We start from the raw sequence: 20,727 nt of genomic DNA, 5'->3' as shown, positions 1-20,727 counted from the left end.
AGTGTGGTAGGAATGACCGTCATTCAGCAATGTGATTGCAAAGTCTTTATTTACAATGTGCTTTTAAGCAGCTTTTCAGTTCCCCATAACTTTACAGCTTATTCATCTTGCTGCTTCTGCTACCTCTTCTCTTTCTTCTCTGGCCATGGCAGCTACGTCCATGTCTGTTTTGTCTGTTAAGATTTATTTTTAAGATTAAATAGTTCTCCAAAAGTTTTTTTTTTTCTAATTTTTTTGCAGGAAACATACTCAATCGGGGTTGGTCTTTCACTGCTCCAAGCACCATAACTGGGTTGAAGGGATCGTGTCTCATCATTCCATGTAAATTCTCCTACAAAAACTCACAGCCTAATGACCTTCAAGTGATGTGGTACTTGTACCAAATCAATGGATTTCCAGCTGTATTCAAACAAGGAGGGAATGTTATTAGTAAGTTTGATGGTCGAACTAGTTTAATTGGATCAGTGGTGGAGCAGAACTGTAGTCTTAAGATTGAAAGGCTGGAGATGTCCCACAACCATGACCGACTTTATCCATGGATAGATAAGAACGCAATTACTTCCTACCACACCGTAGGTCACTCATTTTATGATGGATCTACTGAACTTATTGTTTCAGGTAAGTGTCATTGAACTCCCATTTACAGTCACTTCAACTTAAATCCAAAAAATGATTACAGAAAGCTTGAGTCAGGACTTCACTTGTCACTACATTCAGTCATTTAAAATTTACTTTGTTGGTTTGTTGCTTTTCTATAAAAAACAAACAAACTAACAAATGCGCAGTAAAATATTCAGTATAACAGAGTAACCAATGCATTTAATTCCCACAAACTGGCTGTTAAACAAATACTACAATTATGTAAACATTCATATTTCTGGAACATAGAACTCAGAAGTTACTGTATCACTATAGCTCTTGAATATTTCTTATTCACAGAACATGCACCAGAACCAGAGCTAAATATTATTGGTACTCCCAGAGTGGGAGAGCAGGGCACTGTGTCCTGCAGTGTGCGCCACGCATGTATTTTTGCTCCCCCAACCATAACCCTAAATGGTATACCTGGAAAAGACCGGATCACGGACACACTGGTATCTGATGGGATTTGGGAAAGGAGAGTAGAACAAGTTTGGGAAGTAAAGGAAGAGCACCAGAGTGTGGCTTGTACTGTTAGCTACTCTGGGGGTCAGAAAGCCACCAAGGAAATTCCACTCAATGTTGAATGTAAGTTTAATGGGAGAGTTTACTTGAATTAAACAACAATTGCTATCATTAAGCTTCACTCTAACTTTCTTGCTCAGGTCCATTTCAGGAAATCACTATGAATGAACCACCAGGGGAGTTAACAGAGGGCATGGCGAAGAATGTCACTTGTTCTGTGATCTTTAAGTGCAGGAAAAACACACCAAGTGTCATCTGGAACTACAACAACATGCAAAGTTCATTAAACACCAAACAGACTCCCAACAATACATACACTATAGTGTCAAATCTAACTTTTATTCCCTCCCTAAGTGATGATGGTAAACTTTTGACTTGCACTGCTCAGTTTATTAGTGGGGAGTTCTCAACATCTGCAACTCTTACTGTAAAACGTGAGTTCCTACATGTCGCCCTCCTGATTGTTTGATACTTTACAAAATATACCTATTAGCTTTCTGTTGGAAAACTGATTTTGTTAGATTGGTAAAAAAATAAATAAATAAATAAAGCCAGCCGCCAATTAGCTCAGGTTAGCACATACACAAGCAGAAGAGGAAGCCATTAGCTTGACTAGAATTAAAGCTAGCGTGTTTGATTTGGGCATTATATATGAACATATAGCTGAGTCATAAGCTGGAAGTCACTGAAAAGGGAAAAGAGGGAGAAATACAAAACTTTTAGATAATGTATCCAGAAAGACATTTTACATGTGCATTAAAGTGCCAGACCTGTAATAGATGGGCAACTTGTCCAGGGTGTACCCCACTTTTCACCCTATGAGCGTAAATTGGATCAGCAGAAGAAAATTGAAGGATTGCTAGATGGATGAAAAGTGCCACAAAACATTTGTAAAGAGAAAACTAGAAAGAAAAGTATAAAACCTGCCTCCATCTAGATTTAAAAGATTGTCTCCATTATTGCCCAGGGACCAACAATTTTTATAACACTTTATAAGTCTTATAACTGTTTCTATAAATCTGAACCAATAGGCTTATGGCTTACACCTTACATATGAGACCTACTTTCATCTAACTTTCCAAAAACACAAAAATACTCCTCCAGATGTTGAATTGTTATTAATTGGTTGTTATCATTTTCCCAGAATATGAGAGAGATCCATTTGAAAATTACAGTAAGTGCACTTGTCAGCACTCTCAAACTCTTTTTGTTTTCATCATGTCACATCTCAAGAGGATTAATTTAAACCAGCATCTAACATTTTTCCCATTACAGCAACCTCTGCTTTGCCTGCCGACGTCCCTTTAAGATTTAGTGCCTTGACACGCTCCTGTGTGGTGATTCCCTGCAGTTTCCAGTACAAAGAGGATGAACCGATGACCCGTGGCATCTGGTCCAAAAAAAGCGGAGACATTGTATTCCATAATGGCCAAAGCTATGTAATTGACCATTTTAAGGGCCGAACCAAAATGTTAGGAAATCTAAATGAGGGAAACTGCTCACTGGAGATTGATGACATCAAGCCCTTTGACAACGGACCCTTCTGTTTCTATGCAGAGAAAGGACATGAGACACATACATTCAACAACAGCTGTGTATTTATTATCATGAAAGGTTTGGAGTCCCACTGTAGATCACTGAAATGTGACAAACACATTGCTTTCTAAGTATCAAGTATAATCTTCTTTGTGTTTGTCATGCTCAGCTTCTCCAGAAAAACCAGTGATGACCCCCGTTCCAAAAGAAGTTGATGCTGGTTCAACTATAACTGTTTCGTGTTCTGTTACACACACATGTTCATCACATCCTCCGGTGTTCTCATGGAGTGTCTCTCACCTCACCATTGAGGTCTCAGAGATCATGATGTCACGAGGCACCTGGCAGACAACTTCCACAATCACTTTTATTGTTACTGAAGGAGATGGAGTCAGAAACCTCACCTGTAACGCTATCTTTTGGCGTAACAGGGAACAAGCCCACACAGTCAGCTTAAATGTGAAGGGTTAGCAGACACACTTTATCTCTACTCTATATGTTATCGAAGTATTTCTTCTGTTGAATTGTGTTTATTAACCTCAAATGTATTTACATCACCAGGATCACTGATGTACCAGTTTAAATGTTCTGCTCCAATGGCCTTTCCAGTCTCATTTGTGGCTCTCATCATAATCACCTTAGCTGCAGTGTTTGCAGTGTTCATCTGGAGGAAAAGGTTGAGGAAATATAACATTAATTTATATCATATCATATTTCTGATAGTGATTGCAGCTGTCTGTGTAACGATGTTACAATGTGTTGACTCTGAAGCTGAAAATGTTTTTTTTCTCCTCCAACCAAATATAGGAAACACACAGATGAATCACTGAAACCACCACCTCGACCAGAAAAAAGGCAAGTTATTTTAACATAAAAAGTGAATAATAATGACATAATTCAGTCATGAGTCAAGACCTCTCATCACAACTGAATACAGGAGTTCGTACTTTAAAGATGTTCTAAAATGATTCAAAAGAATCTAAAAGCATCCAGAGCCTGCTTCAACAACATATCCATATTAATTAAATATAAATAAGTTTTATCAGTCATATCATATCTGACACAGAAAAATGAAGTTGAGATGGTCAAATGAGCTTTATGAGCAACATGATAAAAAAAAAGTTGATGGTTGCAATGGTTGTTTTATACACCTGATGTCTATAAATGTGATGTTTGAGCTAATATTTGTAAAAGCATGTGTGAAAAATGTCGCTAATTTGTTAATAACTGTTATTTTTTTCTTTTTTAACATCTCCACCAAAACAACCCTGTAAATATTTCTCCCTGTAATTTCACAGAAGATCACTTTGGGATAGATTATCCAGGTAACCATTTTGAAGGATTCCTTTGTGACTGGTCTCTTCATTGTATCATGTAATGAAATAAAGTGACTCATGTGATTTATTGTGTATAGACTGTGCCTTGCATTTTAAAAAAACTGACTCCTAATTGTCTCACAAAATATTTAGGAGATACACAGATGACAGAGACAGACCACCAAGGCCAGAAAAAAGGTATATCATCAGTGTTCTGCAAACTGAAGAAATACAGTAAAACAAACCAACTAACAATGCTTTGCTTTCAAAATAGGAGGTCCATTTGGAGTCGATTTTCCCGGTAAGGAAAACAAAAAAAGAAAGCCATCATTTGTAACCCTGATATGAATGCTTAACTGGAAATATCCTGTTGATTGTACTCTTAATAGAAAAGAAGAGGATCGCATGGCATGGCAACATGAGAGGAAGCCCAGGTGCTGTTGGATTTTGATTGTACATTTTTTTTTACTGTTAAAGTTGTTTCTCCTTCTTTTTCTTAAGTAAAACTGCAGAAATGTCTTAAAGACCTATATGGCCTCTAGCCACCTGCATTGAAATTCAGATAAAACCGAGGTTATTGAACATGGCCCTAAACTATTTAGAAATATTGTATCTAATCAGATGCTTAATCTGGATGGCATTACGTTGACATTCAGTAACACTGTGAGGAATCTTGGAGTTGTTTTGACCAGGTTTGACCTTTGACCTTTCAATGTGCATATTTAAAAATTTGTAGGATTGCTTTATTGTATTTACCTAATATCTCTTAAATTAGAAACATTCTGTCTCAGATGCTGAAAAACTAGTTCATACATATTTTACTTTTAGGATGGACTACTGTAATTCATTGCAATTGGGCTCCCTGAAAAGCCTTCACTTGATCCAAAATGTTGCAGCAAGAGTACTGACAGAGACTAGAAAGAGAGGGCATATTTCTTCCCTTTTGGCCTCTCTTCATCACCTCCCTGTTAATTCCAGAATTAAACTTAAACTCCTTCTCATGACATACACGGTCTTGAAGAATTAGGCCCCATCTTATCTGAAAAACTCATAGTACCGTATAAGCTCTCAGACTGTGGGCTTACTTGTGGTACCTAGTATATTTTAAAGTAAAATGAGAGGCAGAGTCTTCAGCTTTCAGGCTCCTCTTATGTGGAATCAGCTCCCAGTTTGGATTAAGATGACACTCTTCCTACTTTTAAGATTAGTCTTAAAAGTTTCCATTTTAATAAAGCATATTGTTAGAGTGGGATTAGATGACCCTGAATCCTTCCCTAATTAAGCTGCAATAGACCAATAGGACTTCTTTTTCGTTGATCTTTTTTCACTCACTTTATGTTTATATGCCACACTATATTTAATTATTAGTTATTATTAATATCTGGCTCTCTTCCACAATGTGTCTTTTATCCTGTTTTCCTCCCCGCACCCCCAACCTGTTGCAGCAGATGGCTGCCCCTCCCTGAGCCTAGTTCGGCCAGCTGTTTCTTCCTGTTAAAAGAGAGTTTTTCTTTTTCCTCTGTTGCCAAGTGCTTGCTCTATTTTAGGTCTCTACTGTGCAATGTAAAGTGCCTAGAAGCAACTGTTCCTGTGATTTTGCACTGTTTAAATAATAACTGAATTGAAGTGACTTGAACTGAATTGAAATCTTTCCTTTGTCTTGTCTTCTTCTTCTTCTTATTATTATTGTTTTCATTCTATAGGCAGTCATTTTGGAGCCGATTTTCAAGGTAGTATTTGTAGTCTTCTTGTTTGTTTTTATATAATTTTTAAATTTCCCTATATAAAAGAAATATACATACACACATTAAGTAATATTTAAAAAAATGTTTATACATTCTGCAGACGCCAAGACTGCACTGCGAACATCAGTGTTGCCTATACGTAAGTATTCATAGCAGTACGACAACCGCCATAATGTCATAGTAAAAACAGTCATAAACTAACATGTTATTTTCTTTAACCCCCATAGTAAAAACAGCAGCAATGTAACCTGTGGAGCTTTGTCCAAACCACGCTGTCCATCCCCAAAGGAGTGAGTTTTATTCATGCAATTTTTCTTTAAATGACATACCAATGTGTTTTATTTCTTTATGTTTGAACAACCTGCTTCCATTTCTATGTTGTTTGATACAGTAACAGGAGACGACCATCCCCTTTCAACCCTGAGGTTAGTGGTGTCGCAGTGAATGACAAAATCCAAATCAACCAAATTTAAGACTTTTTTCATTAAATAACATTACAACATCCAGACTGATTCCATCGCAGATTATTACTTAATCGGTTAAAAATGTTATACTTTCTCTAAAGTAATTTATTTTGTTATGCTTGATAACAATGCCAAGGTTAGTGTAAGGAACTTGAATTATTTATATGGATGAACTTTTTTTGAAACAAATCCCTGCTACGTAGACTTTGATTTATTTAAAGTTAATTTAGTTTGTTTTGTTGTGTTTGGAAAAAAACAAAAAAGCTAATTATTTAAGAATCATTTTAGATTAAAACTGAATAAATTTTTACTCAAAATTCTTGCAGAATCAACTGTATGGCAACCTTTGACTTCTTCAAAGATGTCCCACAGACATCTTAATCTTTCAGGCTCATGTCTCCCAAGTCTCCTGTTTCAAAGGTTATCATCTAGCTGAACAGCCATTATCAACTGCAAAGACGCCTGTGGTGGCTTCTGTTATGAATACATGCTAATGCAAACTGTACTGTTGATGTCGATGCATGATATGTGGGGGAAAGTTCTTAATGATACTGCAAGATCTAATGTTTTTATAGTTTAACTTTCACTTGGCTTTCTTTAAATTTCATTTAACTCGGTCAATTACAAAATGATCTAGTAACTTGCTTTGCTTAATCTTCTCACATGATAAACAGCAATAAACATGTTTTTTCTGACGTTGCCTCAGTTATTTGTACTGTTTAGTATTTTATTTTCAAAATTGCTCAGTTTCCAACTACTGTCTCACAGTCGCTGTGAAAAAGAAAAACCGAGAGTTCACATTTTAAGGCAGGCAAGAATAACAAACGCATTTTCATTCATTGTACGTCGCTCTGTTTGATCCCAAACTATTCATACAGTTATATTTAACATTCTTGAAGCAAATGATTTATCAGTACTAAGTTATTCTGTGCAGGGTTGTGACAAAAAACAGACTCGTCTTCTGGGATCAGAATTCATCATTCGTGAAAGTGCCTACAAAATTAGAACATATCAAATCTTCAGAAAATTGTACATCACGGAAAGTGGCCCATTTTTTTTTATATAAAATCCATCTGGATGAAGATTGGTGACATCCATCTGGATGTAAATCCATTTGTTAGAACAGCCTTATAATTTTGTTCATGGGTGAATCAAGATGGCGCCGGTGTGTGTGGCTGCTCGTCTGTCACTGCCAAGTTTGTTCCTGTTTATATTATTTCTAACTTTTGTCATCCACGAAACAAAGTCTCTGCTAAAGTATGATCGCCAGACACTACTGGACCTCCAACCTGTGGTCCAAAATATTGTGTCGTTTAGAGCTGGTGGCAGCAACCCCTGCCCCCAGTTGTATCGGCAATCCCGGGTTACCTGTACCGGGTTCCTAGGCTACCTTCTCGGCGAAGGCGTTATCGTTGCCGGGGTAAATGAAGCGGTTGGCTGGTGAAGCTAAAGGTTTAACTAAGGAATTGTTCTGCTGTTTTCCGACCAGCGCATGGATTATTTCCAAGATTGTTTGTATCTCGGCATTTCCTAGATCCTGTTGATGCCTGTTTGGTGCCTGTGGTCGGCTTTGATGATGCTCCTTGGCCTCGCTGCCCATGCCCTCCCAGGCTAAACCTCCGCCGTCAACATCATCGAAACCTGAGATTGCTGCGTCGGGTTTCTCGAGTTACTGAAACCGGTGCTCCAGCTCCAGCTCCTGCCAGGATTGCCCTGGTGAACGCCAGATCACTTTTAAACAAAACTTTTATTCTTTGGGACTTCGTCAGTTCCCGTGATCTGATTTTCTGTGACGTGGCTGAGTTTGGTGAGTCCAGTGCTCTATCTGAACTTTTACCAATGGATTGTGCTATTTTAATTCGCCACGGACGTCAGGCAGAGGTGCAGGCACAGCGACTGTTTACAAAAAGGATCACAAATGTAAGCAGTGTTTTCTACAGCCTTCGTTCTCCAGCTTCGAACTTACCTTGTTTTAGGTGAGTCGCTCAAACACGGTTTTCTGCACTGTCATCTATCGTCCCCCGAAATACAATAACAACTTCATAAATGAGATTATGCCCAACTGTAATAGTGTTCTTATTGTTGGAGATTTTAATATGCATGTATGTTGTCCTGATAAGCCACTGGTAAATGACTTATTTAAGCCTTATTGACTCTTTTAGCCTGGTACAGTCCGTGCCTGGCCCTACACATGAGCATGGACACACACTGGATCTTGTTCTGTCATATGGTCTGCCTGTCACTAACTAGATTTGTGACTGTGCACTCTCAGATCATATGCCTGTGTTATTCAACGTTGGTTTTACACATACTGCAGTTAAATCTCGCGCTGCTGCTCGGCGCTGTCGGGTTATTAACCCCTCCACTGCCGCGCTTTTTTCTGCTGCTTTTAATCAGCTCTGTGGCCCTTCTGACTTTGTTTCCTCTGACACAGAAGAGCTTAATTCCTGGATTTATCTCTCTGCACTGGCTGCCTGTGTCTTTTAAAGATAATTTTAAAATTCTCATGTTTGTTTTTAAATGCTTTCACAATCTTGCCCACCTTACCTCTCTGAACTTCTTCATCTCCGCACACCCTGTCGGTCTCTAAGGTCAGCTGACCAGCTGCTCCTGGAGGTACCGAGATCCAGGTGGAAGCTCAGAGGGGACAGGGCCTTTTCTATCGTGGGTCCTAAATTATGGAATAATTTGCCCTTGCACATTAGAGAGGCCCCTTCACTGTCTACCTTTAAATCGCGTCTTAAAACCCACTTTTATTCTTTGGCTTTAAACCTCAGTGAAACTTAGTTTCTCTTGTAATGAAATTATTAATTTAATTAATTATTTTACTTTTTCTTTTATTTATATCTTATGTACTTTTATTATATAGTTCCTATGTACAGCACTTTGTGTCAGCTGCGGTTGTTTTTAAGGGCTTTATAAATAAAGGATGATGATGATGACTACTTTTCTAACAATAAAAAGGCCACTACACTAGCCATTAAAATTGTACTTTGTATACAATATCTACATGCATTTGAATACAATATTTTATGTCATCTATTTTAGACACTAAGAATCTTTAAATCTGAACCTTTGTTTTAAAAGCTTTTGTTTTTTATGAATTCTAATCAGTTGTGAATTAAACAAATATCGATTGTCGATTTTCTTAAGTTTCTTATCCGCATGATGCATTTATGCTGCCCCCGCTCAAACACTAACTGTTGTACAACTGGGTACAAATGTATTTGCATCAAAAGCAGGGCTGAACTGGTAATTTGACATTATGGTCATTTTCCCTGTGGGCTGGTGCAATTTTGGGCTGATGGGCCAGCTTGAAGGGATGCTGTGCAACAGACAGACCAGCATTGACAGCACCCCATTTGTTCAATCAAATCTCTTAATGTGATATATATATATTAGGGGTGCAACCAAGGGCGTAGATTTGGCATGGATGGAAGGGACATGTCCCCACCAATATCCTGCGATTATTGAATTGTCCCCACCAATAATTTGATCTCTTCGAGTAAAGAACAACAATCCCGATAGTAAGAAAAAACGATCTGTCAGCGTCTCATTCCCCCAGCGGAGCAGAAAGAGTTAAATTACGTTCTCTACTGGAGTCCTACGTCATGTGACAAATATGGCCAGTGTGATTGGCTGTGCCTTTCAGGGAGCTCTGTTTAGTTTTAGCAGCGGCAAACCTGCGCTGCGAGGAGGAGAGGAGGACGGCAGCAAAACGGAAGATCCTGGATATAAGAAAGTATTTTTCAAAGAAACCTGTAAGTCACTTAAAGTCAAGTTCACTCATAAAATGTGTCCGTCATAATAACGTTACAGGCTATGCTAGGCTTTGGCCCACATCAGTCTAAAACGGTATGTAACCATGAATAACGTGTTTTGGAAACTAACTGCACAACATGCAGCACTATTAGTTCTCTCAGTCTCATAGCAGCATTTCTAATTTTGATTGAAACTGTCAGAGAAAACGGCAGCCTCGAGCAAGCCAGGATATTAGCTTACAGAGGCTGTTAAAATTATATGTCTAACGTTAAAATGTTGGTGACACAATAATTTCATCCTAATGGCACTGGCATATTCATAGGGTTAATTTTTGAGACAATATATCATGAGGTAGTCATGATATTGCAAATATTCCACTTTGTAGTGCAGTTTGCACAAATTGTTTAAAAGTGCACTCAACCTACAAACATTACTGACGAGTCAAGTATATATATATATATATATATATATGATAGATAATGATTTTTTTTTGTTGATTGATTAACATTAACATTCCTATTCTTACCATACAAAAGCCATTAAATAAACCCCTAGTGAACACTCAACCACACATACACACACACACACACACACGTGATAAGTGTAACTTATCATTGTGAGGTGTGAAGTTTCATAACCTTTCTTGACACATGAGTGTTTTCACAGTTTTTTTTTTTTTTTACTTTTTGCAGTTTACTTAAGCCAACAATTCAACCCCACCCACCCCCACACACATTTCTTTTTCAACGATGAGATATGTTAAAATCTTAAAAGAGCTTCTGTTCACTTGAAAACTTGGTTTCAGTAATTAGTCAAGTTTTGTTATTGTGATTATTATTGTTATTATTATTAATACAGTTTTCTTTTGGTTTAAGTATAAAAATGTATCTTTTTAAAGACTGCTTATTTTTGGCAGTTTACTAAGTATGTATATTATCAGATTGACCACAGTATTCAGGTCCACAATTGTGCAGTTTCATTGGCAGAAGGTTCCAAAGAATTTAGATGTGTCCTTATTACTCATGTCCCATCAGAACCTAGAGATTGCCAGTAACTGTTCCACCATAAAAGTGTGAAATCTCCAGCTAACACTACACTTATTTAAAAATAACAATCACATTTTATAATATAATAACATTTGCCAGTTGCACAAAGCAACAAATAATTACACAAAAACATGTCCTCATAACATACTAGATGGGCCAAATCATTCCACCACTGAGTTATCAGTTTCATTAGTTTAGTTCTTTCTGAATCTTTTTGTTAGTAAAAAAAAAAAAAAAAGGCCTTTAAGTAGTTCAGTTGTTAAACAGTTTTATTAGGCATAACTCTCTTCACATTAACTCTGTAATTGCCTTCACATTTGCTCATGGCTTATTCCTACTATTTGTTGCCATTTTCAGGTTGTAACTCTGTAAATAAAAGAAAACAAAAAAATACATATTTTAGCGTTTCATCTGAAAGAGAGCTTGTTACAAGCATTATGCTATAATGAGTTTTTCAAACATTATTCAGGCCAAATGTATTTCTGTTACATATTTTGAATGTACAATTACTTTCATATGTACATTTTCTAGTCTGCAGCTCTGTATTTTGTATGTTCCATCTTATTTTGTTGTTTCCCTCGTCTCGTCTTGTCTTGTCTTTTATTTAGTTTCTGTCGCCCCGTATTCCCATCCTATTGTCTTAGTTCCCTGTTAACCTCCTGAGAACAGAGAGAGCGTTTTATGATTTCCTACCTCTTTGAAGCTAAAAGAGCCCATACAAAAACATAAGATATCAATTGAAAGCCCCGAACGTCCTTTATTTGCCACATTAGGACTTAGTAAGGTACCTCAAATAAGTCCAAATATTATAGACAAAAAAACAAATGTCCATTACAGAGAACAAACGTACAGGGTGGTTCTCAGGAGGATACATCATCTTTTCATTTGTATGCTGTCTTTTTACTTAATTGTCTCCTGTCTTATTTCCACTGTCTCTTTCTCATGTTTCACTTTTTGTGTCTCCTTGTGAAGTCAGTCTTGTCTGTTTACTCAGTTGTCTGTCTTAAGTTAGTGTGTTTGGTCTTTGTGTCCTGCTACTTCCTGTTTTTGTTTTTTGTTTTTTTTTGTTTTTTTTCTTGGTGAGCTCATGCCCCTTGTGTGTTGTCAAACTTTCCAGTGTTTTCTTCAACGTAGGTTTCAGTTCCCATTTTGTGTTTTTTTTTTTTTTCTTTTCCCTTTATTATACTATCTTTGCAATCAGTCTCAATAAAAGGCCTGTTTGCCGTTAAGCTCAATTCTTGTTTGTCGTGTTTTCCTGGATCTTCACTCACTGAATCTGCACATCTTGCAGACTTTTGACAGAAGTGGATAATTAAATTTTCATATTTCACACATTCTGCAACTTGTGGGGACCAAATGAAAGTCCAGAGTTTGTGGATGTTGCAGATTCACTACCACATTTGAACCTGTGCAACTAACCAAAGGAAAGGAAGATTGCCACAGGTCACCTGATAGGATGCAGGCTTTCTGCAAACAGTCACAGTCTGACTTGAACAGCAGTTGCTTTTAGAGAGATTGTCAAACATTTGTAAAGTAATTGCTGTCAACTGATAAAGAAAGACAGATTGCTAATATCTTGCCATCAGTCTGAATGAGTGTTTGAGCACCACTCAACCCAAGTTGCTGCCATTTGGTTGTATTGTGGTTTTATTCCTATAGTAGTGATCACCTAATGAAGCTTTCTGAAGCACTTAAGGGTTTGTTACTCAAAAATTTTCAACACAGTGATCTTTGGTGCCATCTGCTTGCCAAAAGTATGAAGATCAGATTGAGCCTACAAGTTGAAATGAACTACTTCATTATGATTAACCACTCTACAGAGCTGAGTTGAGTGACTTCTTTAAACTTGTAAACATAGATTTAAAAAAAAACCCCATATGAAATAATGTAAAAAACACAATCTTATATTAGGTTGGGCATATGCTTGTACTGTGATGTATGTTGTTCACCTGGGAGAATAATTGCTTGTGAACGAGTAAAAGAAAAATACAACACATATAAAATTCAAATTCAAAATTTTATTTGTCAGTTACACAATCATACACGGAACAACTTGCAGTTAAATGCTTATTGCTGTGCAATTCCCGGCCACTGAAAGTAAAAGAATAAATAAAAAAATAAAAAATCAAGTATAAATACTCTGGATGGTGCATGAATAGAGGTTCTTAAGCACCTTCAGAAGTAAATGGAAGTCTCTAAGTCTTTTGAGGAAGAAGAGACACCAGAGTGTTTATGTCACGGGACCATGACAGATCCTGTGTGATATGAAGACCCAGGTATCTGAAATTGTCTACTCACTCCATTAGCACACCACTGACGATGCGCTATTTTATTTTATTAAATGCATTTCATTAAAATGCATATTACACACTGTTATGTGGGCCACATTGGTGCACTATTGCTCGTAATTTCGCACCTGCTGTGTGATAAAGTCCACAATCAGCTCCTTGGTTTAGGAGGAGGTTATTCTCCTGGCACCAGTTCTCCAGGTTCCTGATCTCCTCCAGGTAGGCCTTTTCAATGTTATCAGAGATCAGGCCCACCCTCACAGTGTCATCAGCAAACTTGAAATGGAGGCATGACATGGCTAACCAGTCGTAGGTGTACAATGAGTACAGCAAGGGCCTTAAAACACAGTGCTGTGCCACTCCAGTGCTGAGTGAGATAGCAGGAGAGACATGATTTCACACCCTCACTGATTGAGGTCTGTCTTTGAGAAAGTTGAGGATCCACTGACACAGTGATGAGCTGAGTCCTAGATCCTTCCACTTGGTGAAAAGATTTAAGGGGATTACTGTGTTGAATGCAGAACTGTAGTCCACAAATAGCATCCTAACATAGTTTCCCCTGCCAGAGACCAAATGGCTCAGTGTCATGTGTAGCAGGTGTGTTATGGCATCGTCTGTAGAGTGATTAAGCTGGTATGCGAACTGTAGTGGATCAATGGCGTCAGTGCTACTGGGCACTACTCATTGAGACTGAGTAGACTGGCGTCACCCAGCACTTGAACTCTTCACTCTCCTGCCCTCTGAGAGGCGCTACAGGAGCCTCCTGATTAAGAACACCAGGTACAGCTTCTTCCCTACAGCTGTCAGACTCCTGAACTCTGCCTTCTGACATCTGACCCACATTAAACTCATGGACTGAACATACACACACCCACAACCACCTATAACTGAACACACACAATGGACAAAAACAAACAAATGGATAACTTTACCCTCATACACACAATAACAACATGGACTGAACCACCACTCACAACCACTAGCACTTTATATAGCCTCTGTGAGTTATCCACATATTCCACTTATCTTAACTGCACTACTGTAAATGCTGCATATCTAACATTTCTGGAGTCGTCACAGTGCACTAGGACCAGTTAGGTTTGACCACTAGAGTAGTAATGAGTGTAGCATGTAATAAAGACCCCAGACCAGAAAATAAGTTTAAATTGCCGGCTTATTATTCTGTAAAAACAGAGAATAGACAGTTGACACACATTACATAAAACATTCAACACCACATTTAAGGAAGAAAAAGAAGATATTTCCTTTCCCTTTTTAGTTCAGTCATTTTGGTTAATTTATCCTATTTATCTGAAAACCTTTTATTTGGCTTTAAAAGGATGTTATTTTCAACCTAGGTTATTGTTTTATTTATTTCAAGTTCTACGTTTGAGTTCTTTAATCTATTTGAATTAACACTGTGTTATTTTAAATCAAGTTTAGTTCTTTAGGCACAAGATTCAATTTAATTTTGGTCTAGTTCACTTTTGGATTTCAACCATTTCTTATTTTGTTTTAACCCAACAAAATTATTTACATTTCCGTTAACACCATTACAGCCTTAGAATGTAAGGTTGACCACAAATAAATTACAAAAAACAAAAAAATGTAAAAAACTGAAAACAATTCAGCAAAAGGCTGAATAACCCCTTAAACAAACAAACAAAAGAAAAAGAAAAGCTGTCTCTGTGTCCTTTAACTATTAATCCCGGAATTATTCTGAATGGTTATCCGGTGCTTTGAGAGTCCACTGTTCTTTTGCAGAGGTGTATGGATTAATCCTACCAGCTTTTTTTTTTCAGCGAAAGAGCACAACGCGCAGCAGGGGGCGTTTTTCCTGCTTGGCACAGTTCAATGGGTCCGTTGGTGGCTCACCATCTTGTTTCTTGCTCAGCGAATCAAACTCTGATTCTAATTCGGCATTTCCCGATCCAAACTTTAATGGCCTACCATAACAACAAAACAATGTGCATAAACATTTGAAAATAACACACGGGTAGCCCTTAAAAAACAGTGGCTTTTTTCTGCATTTTGTGCAGCATGAGCTGTTGGAAATGTGCTATATCAATAAACTTGAGCTTGACCTTGATAGAACCCCAGCCAACTCCTCATGAAATCTAACTGTCAAATAAGTAGAGGTTCTTTTGACATTTTTACATTTTCAAAAGCAATTTAATTTACAGCTCAATAATAATGTAGTAAATATTGGGATAATAAAGTGGAAAAAAGAAGGTAATGATGTATAACTAGCAAGTTATTACCACTTAATCAGCAAAAAAAAGTAATTAAGTAATAGGTAATTATATCAACAATAGCTACAACTGAGCAATATTAAATTGAAATTTATGGATCTTATTCCCATAGTGCTTGAAACTAACAGTGTAAATTTAATGTAATGGGGAAGGCTTTAGGACCTGGAAGATTTAGGGGAGAGTTTAAATCGGAACTGGTAGTGAGCTCACTTTTTCTCTCTCCCACAACACACGTAAGCAAAATAGTGGCTAGATTTGTGGTGTGCAGAGACGCTAAGAAATTGTTGGAGTGTTAAAATAAAGCAGTAAAGAGTCCTTTCATGCCAGGGTCAAGCTCCCATTCAACAGAGAGGTGAGGTATCAAAAATGTTTAAGGTCATGCATCTTTTACTAAAAGAGTATATTAAATTCTAATTGTGTGATGTTCATGATATCCTGTTCTCTTTCAGTATTGTGTAACATCACACTAGCCAAGCTGCATAACTGGTACATAATTCAACCTAAGTTATGACATCGTAGTACAAGCTCCTGTAAAGCATTACTGTAAAACCATGCTGGCATGTAGCCTAAATTGTATGCATTCCTATGCAGGGCGGTCTGCATGTGTGACAAATAGAATTCTATTCTATTCTATTCTATAATTTTACTTAGTCCAAGATAATCAGGACATAATCAGATGCGAGATGTAATTTTAATTTATTGAATTTATGTTTGAACTTACAGATGGTTAATTTCCTGGAAAAAAATAAATAAATACTTTAACAATACTAAGTTTCTTCTAGCCTACAAGATTAACTCAACCACACAATGCTAATGACTTCTCAGGCTACACAGGCATGCAGCAGTTTTGCTACACAATGTCACCTCAAAACACAGAAAATCTATGAGAAACGTTTGGAACTTTTACTGATTATAGTTTACAACATCATAACATCTATTTTGAAAGGGGAAGTAGAAATCAGAGCCTCACAGCATAAAGTTGGATATGGTTTTCATGCCGTGAAACATGTATATATACGCTTTTCTATGCATCGGGGCACTCAAAGCATTTTATACAATTTGCCTCATTCACCCATTCTTACAAGGTCATTTTATATATTTCAGGAGTCCGATACCATGTACAAAATGTCTGGATTTGGACATGTTATCCTGTGCTACTATATTCTAGGTATGGCAATTTCTAAGAACAGATTAATGGAACACTTTTTAATCACAGTATAGCATCAAGCCTATCTATCTATCTATCTGTCTGTCTGTCTGTAAATATTTTGATTTTATCTTGTATATTGGATATAGTTTGCATTTAAAATTATAATTTATTTTAAAATTATTATAAATTATTTTAAAATTATAATTTATTTTCATTTTTCTCACAATCCTCTTGCAGGATATATTTGGTGCAGCTCCAGTGCTTGGCAGGTAACAATGCCGAGTAAAATCAAAGGATTGTTGGGTTCCTGTCTTGTTATCCCTTGCAGTTATAATTACGATCAGTATCCACCGAAAAGACCAGATCGTGTAGTGTGGTATCAATATGTGAGCAGAGGATATCCAATAGTATATGACAACTGGAACAGGAATGATGTGTTGGACATATTTAAAGGAAGAACACGTGTATATACTTCTTCACACCATCGGACATGTAGTCTGTTGATTGACCCAATGACCTTGGCTGATCACAGTCAGAAGCTTTATCCCTGGGTGGATCCTGAAAATGTTGGATGGAGAACCTACCCTTTCTATGACACAACTGTAACAGTTGAAGTAGTGGGTAGGTAAATAATTTAAGATTTCACTATAAATTGATCACTATGTTGTTATATGGTTATGTAAATCTTCACATTTTATGATTTAAGGCACAGCAGATCCACCAGTTGTCGAGATCTTTGGAAACACATGGTGGTTGGGCAGTCTGTAACAGTGCAATGCAGTGTTTACCACACTTGTCCCACTTATCCCCCAAGTCTGAGGCTCAACATCCCCCTGCGAAACGAACGTCTAACTCATAGCCGTCTATCTGATGGAAGATCCAAAACTATGGTGACAACCACTCTGTTCATAGAGAAAGAATATCAAACTGTGGAGTGCTATGTGGAACATCGTGGTGGTCGCTCTGCATCAGCATCCAGAACCTTAACCTCACAATGTATGTAGTGAAAGTAAATTGCATTTTATCCTACACCATCTTTGATATTTAACCATTTTTAATTGTATCCCAGGCTCCATTTCAGGGCTGACTGTCAGCTCCGCATCATATGAATTTCTGGAGGGAGATCCAAATAAAGTAACCTGCACTGTTTCATACACATGCTATCGAAATATTCCAACTCTGACATGGAATTATGGTAATATGCCAGCCTCCTCTGATACTAGCAAATTATCAGGGGGGGCTCAGTGGAGGACTGTCTCCACACTGACATTTACAGCATCACCTAATGATGATGGAAGATCGCTGATATGCTATGCACGTTTCCCTGGAGGTGAGACAAAAGAAGCAAGCATCACTCTACGGGTAAAGAGTAAGTACAAATATGTATCTAAATTTAACAGCTAACAATACACCTAAAGCTCTTACAGCATTTATAGGATTGTCCTGCATTTGTTTTTTCTCACAAACTACATCTGCAATAAAAATTATTTTACCTAAGTTTACTACATGCTTTTGAAATGTACTTTAATACTACTACTACTACTACTAATAATAATAATAATAATAATAATAGTAATAATAATATTTCCAGTGGTACCAGCAGCCATTATCAGCAATTAATCGTTTTTTTAAACCATTTATGAATATCTGAATACATATTTCAGAAATACAATGACTGACAGAGGGCTTAGACCTGATGCAGAGACGGATTTGTTAGATTTCCAGTGTTAGAGGGAGTAATGTGAAAGTCCTGGCATTGTCAGTAGTAGCAAATAAGCCTGTGTATGCAATGTGCCTGTCACACACGCAGAAAGGATTAGCGCAGACTGAAATCACAAGAGTTGGTTGTTTATTTCTTCCACAGTCACCAAGTGCAATATCTACAAGTGCGGGGAACAGGTCCAGGGGTTCCAAGGGTCATGAGGGCAGTTTTAGGAAAACACTCCAACACAAATACTCCTCCTCTCAGCTCGCACCAAGCCGACTCACCCACTCACGACTAACCAGGGGTAGGAAGTCCTCAGGCAGGCAGGTAGAATCTAACACAGAGACAAGTGAGTGACATGAGACTAGTTCGCGAAAATTACTCGAAGAGGCTAGAGAATCGGCGGTACACTAACAAGAGTTACACAATAATCCAGCGACGAGGCACCTCCAGCCAGCTCCTTAAGTACCGAGCTAGAGTGAGCGCTGATCACAGGAGATTGTTTGCAGGTGTGGGAGCCAGGGACGGGAGCCCACAGAGAAATCCGCCCCGGTGGTGCGCTGAGTGCGAGAGGGAAGAGAGAAGGGACAATAGACGCAAAAACACTTGTAGCCAGACTGGGCTAGCCGGGGAGGCACAGGGCCATGACACTGCCATTCAACACATAAGTTATTAAAGAGTTTCCTCAGCAGTGGTGGAAACCAAAACAGAAGTAAAATGACATGGAACATTTAGGGATACAAATACAAATAATGGAGGTTAATATTGTTCTCTGACTTTGGGATGTGTGCACTCAAGTTGTAGTAATAAGATCACAAATGTTTTTCTGTTATCATTCTTCAAATTTGAAAATAGATGTTTTGTTTCAAGTTCATTTAATTTTAAATAGAGTGTAAGCCCTTTTTTAGTGTCAGGCATAAAAGGCTGAGGGTATTGTTGTTGCTCCACAATTGTGGGCACTCAAGTTTGAGAATGCAATAAGTCAAGACTGAAGTCATCTGGTTCAAGTTCACAGGTCAACTTTTGGAAAATCACCTGGGGTTTTCAAATTTATACCATACCTGCAACATCTAGGAGGCCGGGGGGTAGCACTGGTGGATGCAGATATTTATTTATTTTTTGTTGAGATCCAAAGTGCTTCAAAAGTATCTTCTCTTTTGCAGGAAACATACTGAATCTGGGTTGGTCCTTCACAGCTCCAAGAACCATAACTGGGTTGAAGGGATCGTGTCTCATCATTCCATGCAAATTCTCCTACAAAAACTCACAGCCTAATGACCTTCAAGTGATGTGGTACTTGTACCAAGGCAATGGATTTCCAGCTGTATTTAAGCAAGGAGGGAGCGTTATTAGTAAGTTTGATGGTCGAACTAGTTTAATTGGATCAGTGATGGAGCAGAACTGTAGTCTTAAGATTGAAAGGCTGGAGATGTCAGACAACCATAACCAACTTTATCCATGGATAGATAAGAACACAATTACTTCCTACCACACCAAAGGTCACTCGTTTTATGATGGATCTACTGAACTTATTGTTTTAGGTAAGCATTCATTAATTTCTTCAATTCAACTTTAATTCCATTGATATACATCCAAGTTACTAGAGAAAGTAACCCTTACCATGACAAACTGAGTCCTCTCTGATTTAAAAAAAATAATGTATAATGCCACAATCATAAGGCCTTGTGGCAAAAGCTTCTGTGGTTTGAAAAGAATCTTCATTTTATATTTTCATTATTTATCATTATTTTAGTTTTGCACATGTATAACTTGAAATGATTTGCCTCTGCATCTAAGTTGTACTAAGAACAAGTTGTACTAAGAGAGTTTTTTCCAGCACAGTGTTGTCTAAACCCAATAAATGTATTTCAATAACACTTAAAACAACAAAACATTAAGAGAGGCACAAAAAATAATTTGGAGAATTATTTATTTTCAGCTATCTGTATTTTTTTCTTTCCTATCTCTTTTAACTAAGTTTGTTTTATTACAGTTAATAACTTCTGCAAAGTTTCTGTGTTGCTGTAGCTCTCAATTTTTGCTTTGAATTAACAGAACATGCACCAGAACCACAGTTGAGCATTATTGGTATCCTCAGAGTGGGAGAGCAGGGCACTGTGTCCTGCAGTGTGCAGCATACATGTTTCTCTGCTCCCCCAACCTTAACCCTAGAGGGTTTACCTGGAACAAACCAGAACATGGACAGTCTGGTATCTGAAGGGATTTGGGAAAGGAAAATAGTTCAAACTTGGACAGTAGAAGAAGAGCACCAGAGTGTAAGTTGTGCTGTTAACTACCC

General features: G+C 37.6%; 1 protein-coding gene and 1 long non-coding RNA gene across 7 annotated transcripts in view; both read left to right on the top strand.

Annotated features, from left to right (window-relative positions):
- Positions 1–20,727, top strand: part of LOC120732093 — a 37,882-nt gene that overhangs the window by 14,217 nt on the left and 2,938 nt on the right. For 2 of the 6 annotated variants that reach the window (XM_040029432.1, XM_040029431.1), the window contains 17 exons: positions 241–618; positions 940–1,227; positions 1,305–1,598; positions 2,309–2,338; positions 2,440–2,778; positions 2,870–3,166; positions 3,262–3,376; positions 3,508–3,555; positions 3,999–4,025; positions 4,170–4,214; positions 4,291–4,317; positions 4,406–4,450; positions 5,720–5,746; positions 5,862–5,900; positions 5,989–6,051; positions 6,153–6,186; positions 6,552–6,920. In XM_040029432.1, the coding sequence (XP_039885366.1) occupies positions 241–618; positions 940–1,227; positions 1,305–1,598; positions 2,309–2,338; positions 2,440–2,778; positions 2,870–3,166; positions 3,262–3,376; positions 3,508–3,555; positions 3,999–4,025; positions 4,170–4,214; positions 4,291–4,317; positions 4,406–4,450; positions 5,720–5,746; positions 5,862–5,900; positions 5,989–6,051; positions 6,153–6,186; positions 6,552–6,575 (2,120 nt within the window). In that variant the 3' untranslated portion in view covers positions 6,576–6,920. Of the gene's footprint in view, positions 1–240; positions 619–939; positions 1,228–1,304; positions 1,599–2,308; positions 2,339–2,439; positions 2,779–2,869; positions 3,167–3,261; positions 3,377–3,507; positions 3,556–3,998; positions 4,026–4,169; positions 4,215–4,290; positions 4,318–4,405; positions 4,451–5,719; positions 5,747–5,861; positions 5,901–5,988; positions 6,052–6,152; positions 6,187–6,551; positions 6,921–20,727 lie in introns of those variants that run through there. The other 4 variants (XM_040029434.1, XM_040029433.1, XM_040029436.1 and 1 more) reach the window with 3 other exon arrangements.
- Positions 15,647–16,671, top strand: LOC120732095. The gene is made up of 3 exons (XR_005695520.1): positions 15,647–15,925; positions 16,023–16,059; positions 16,520–16,671. It is a non-coding gene; the product is annotated as an uncharacterized LOC120732095 (long non-coding RNA).

The sequence above is a fragment of the Simochromis diagramma genome, unplaced genomic scaffold (genome assembly GCF_900408965.1).
Source record: "Simochromis diagramma unplaced genomic scaffold, fSimDia1.1 OVJJ01000361.1, whole genome shotgun sequence".
In the NCBI taxonomy this organism is placed as follows: Eukaryota; Metazoa; Chordata; class Actinopteri; order Cichliformes; family Cichlidae; genus Simochromis; species Simochromis diagramma.
This window is presented reverse-complemented; position numbering and strand designations above follow the sequence as displayed.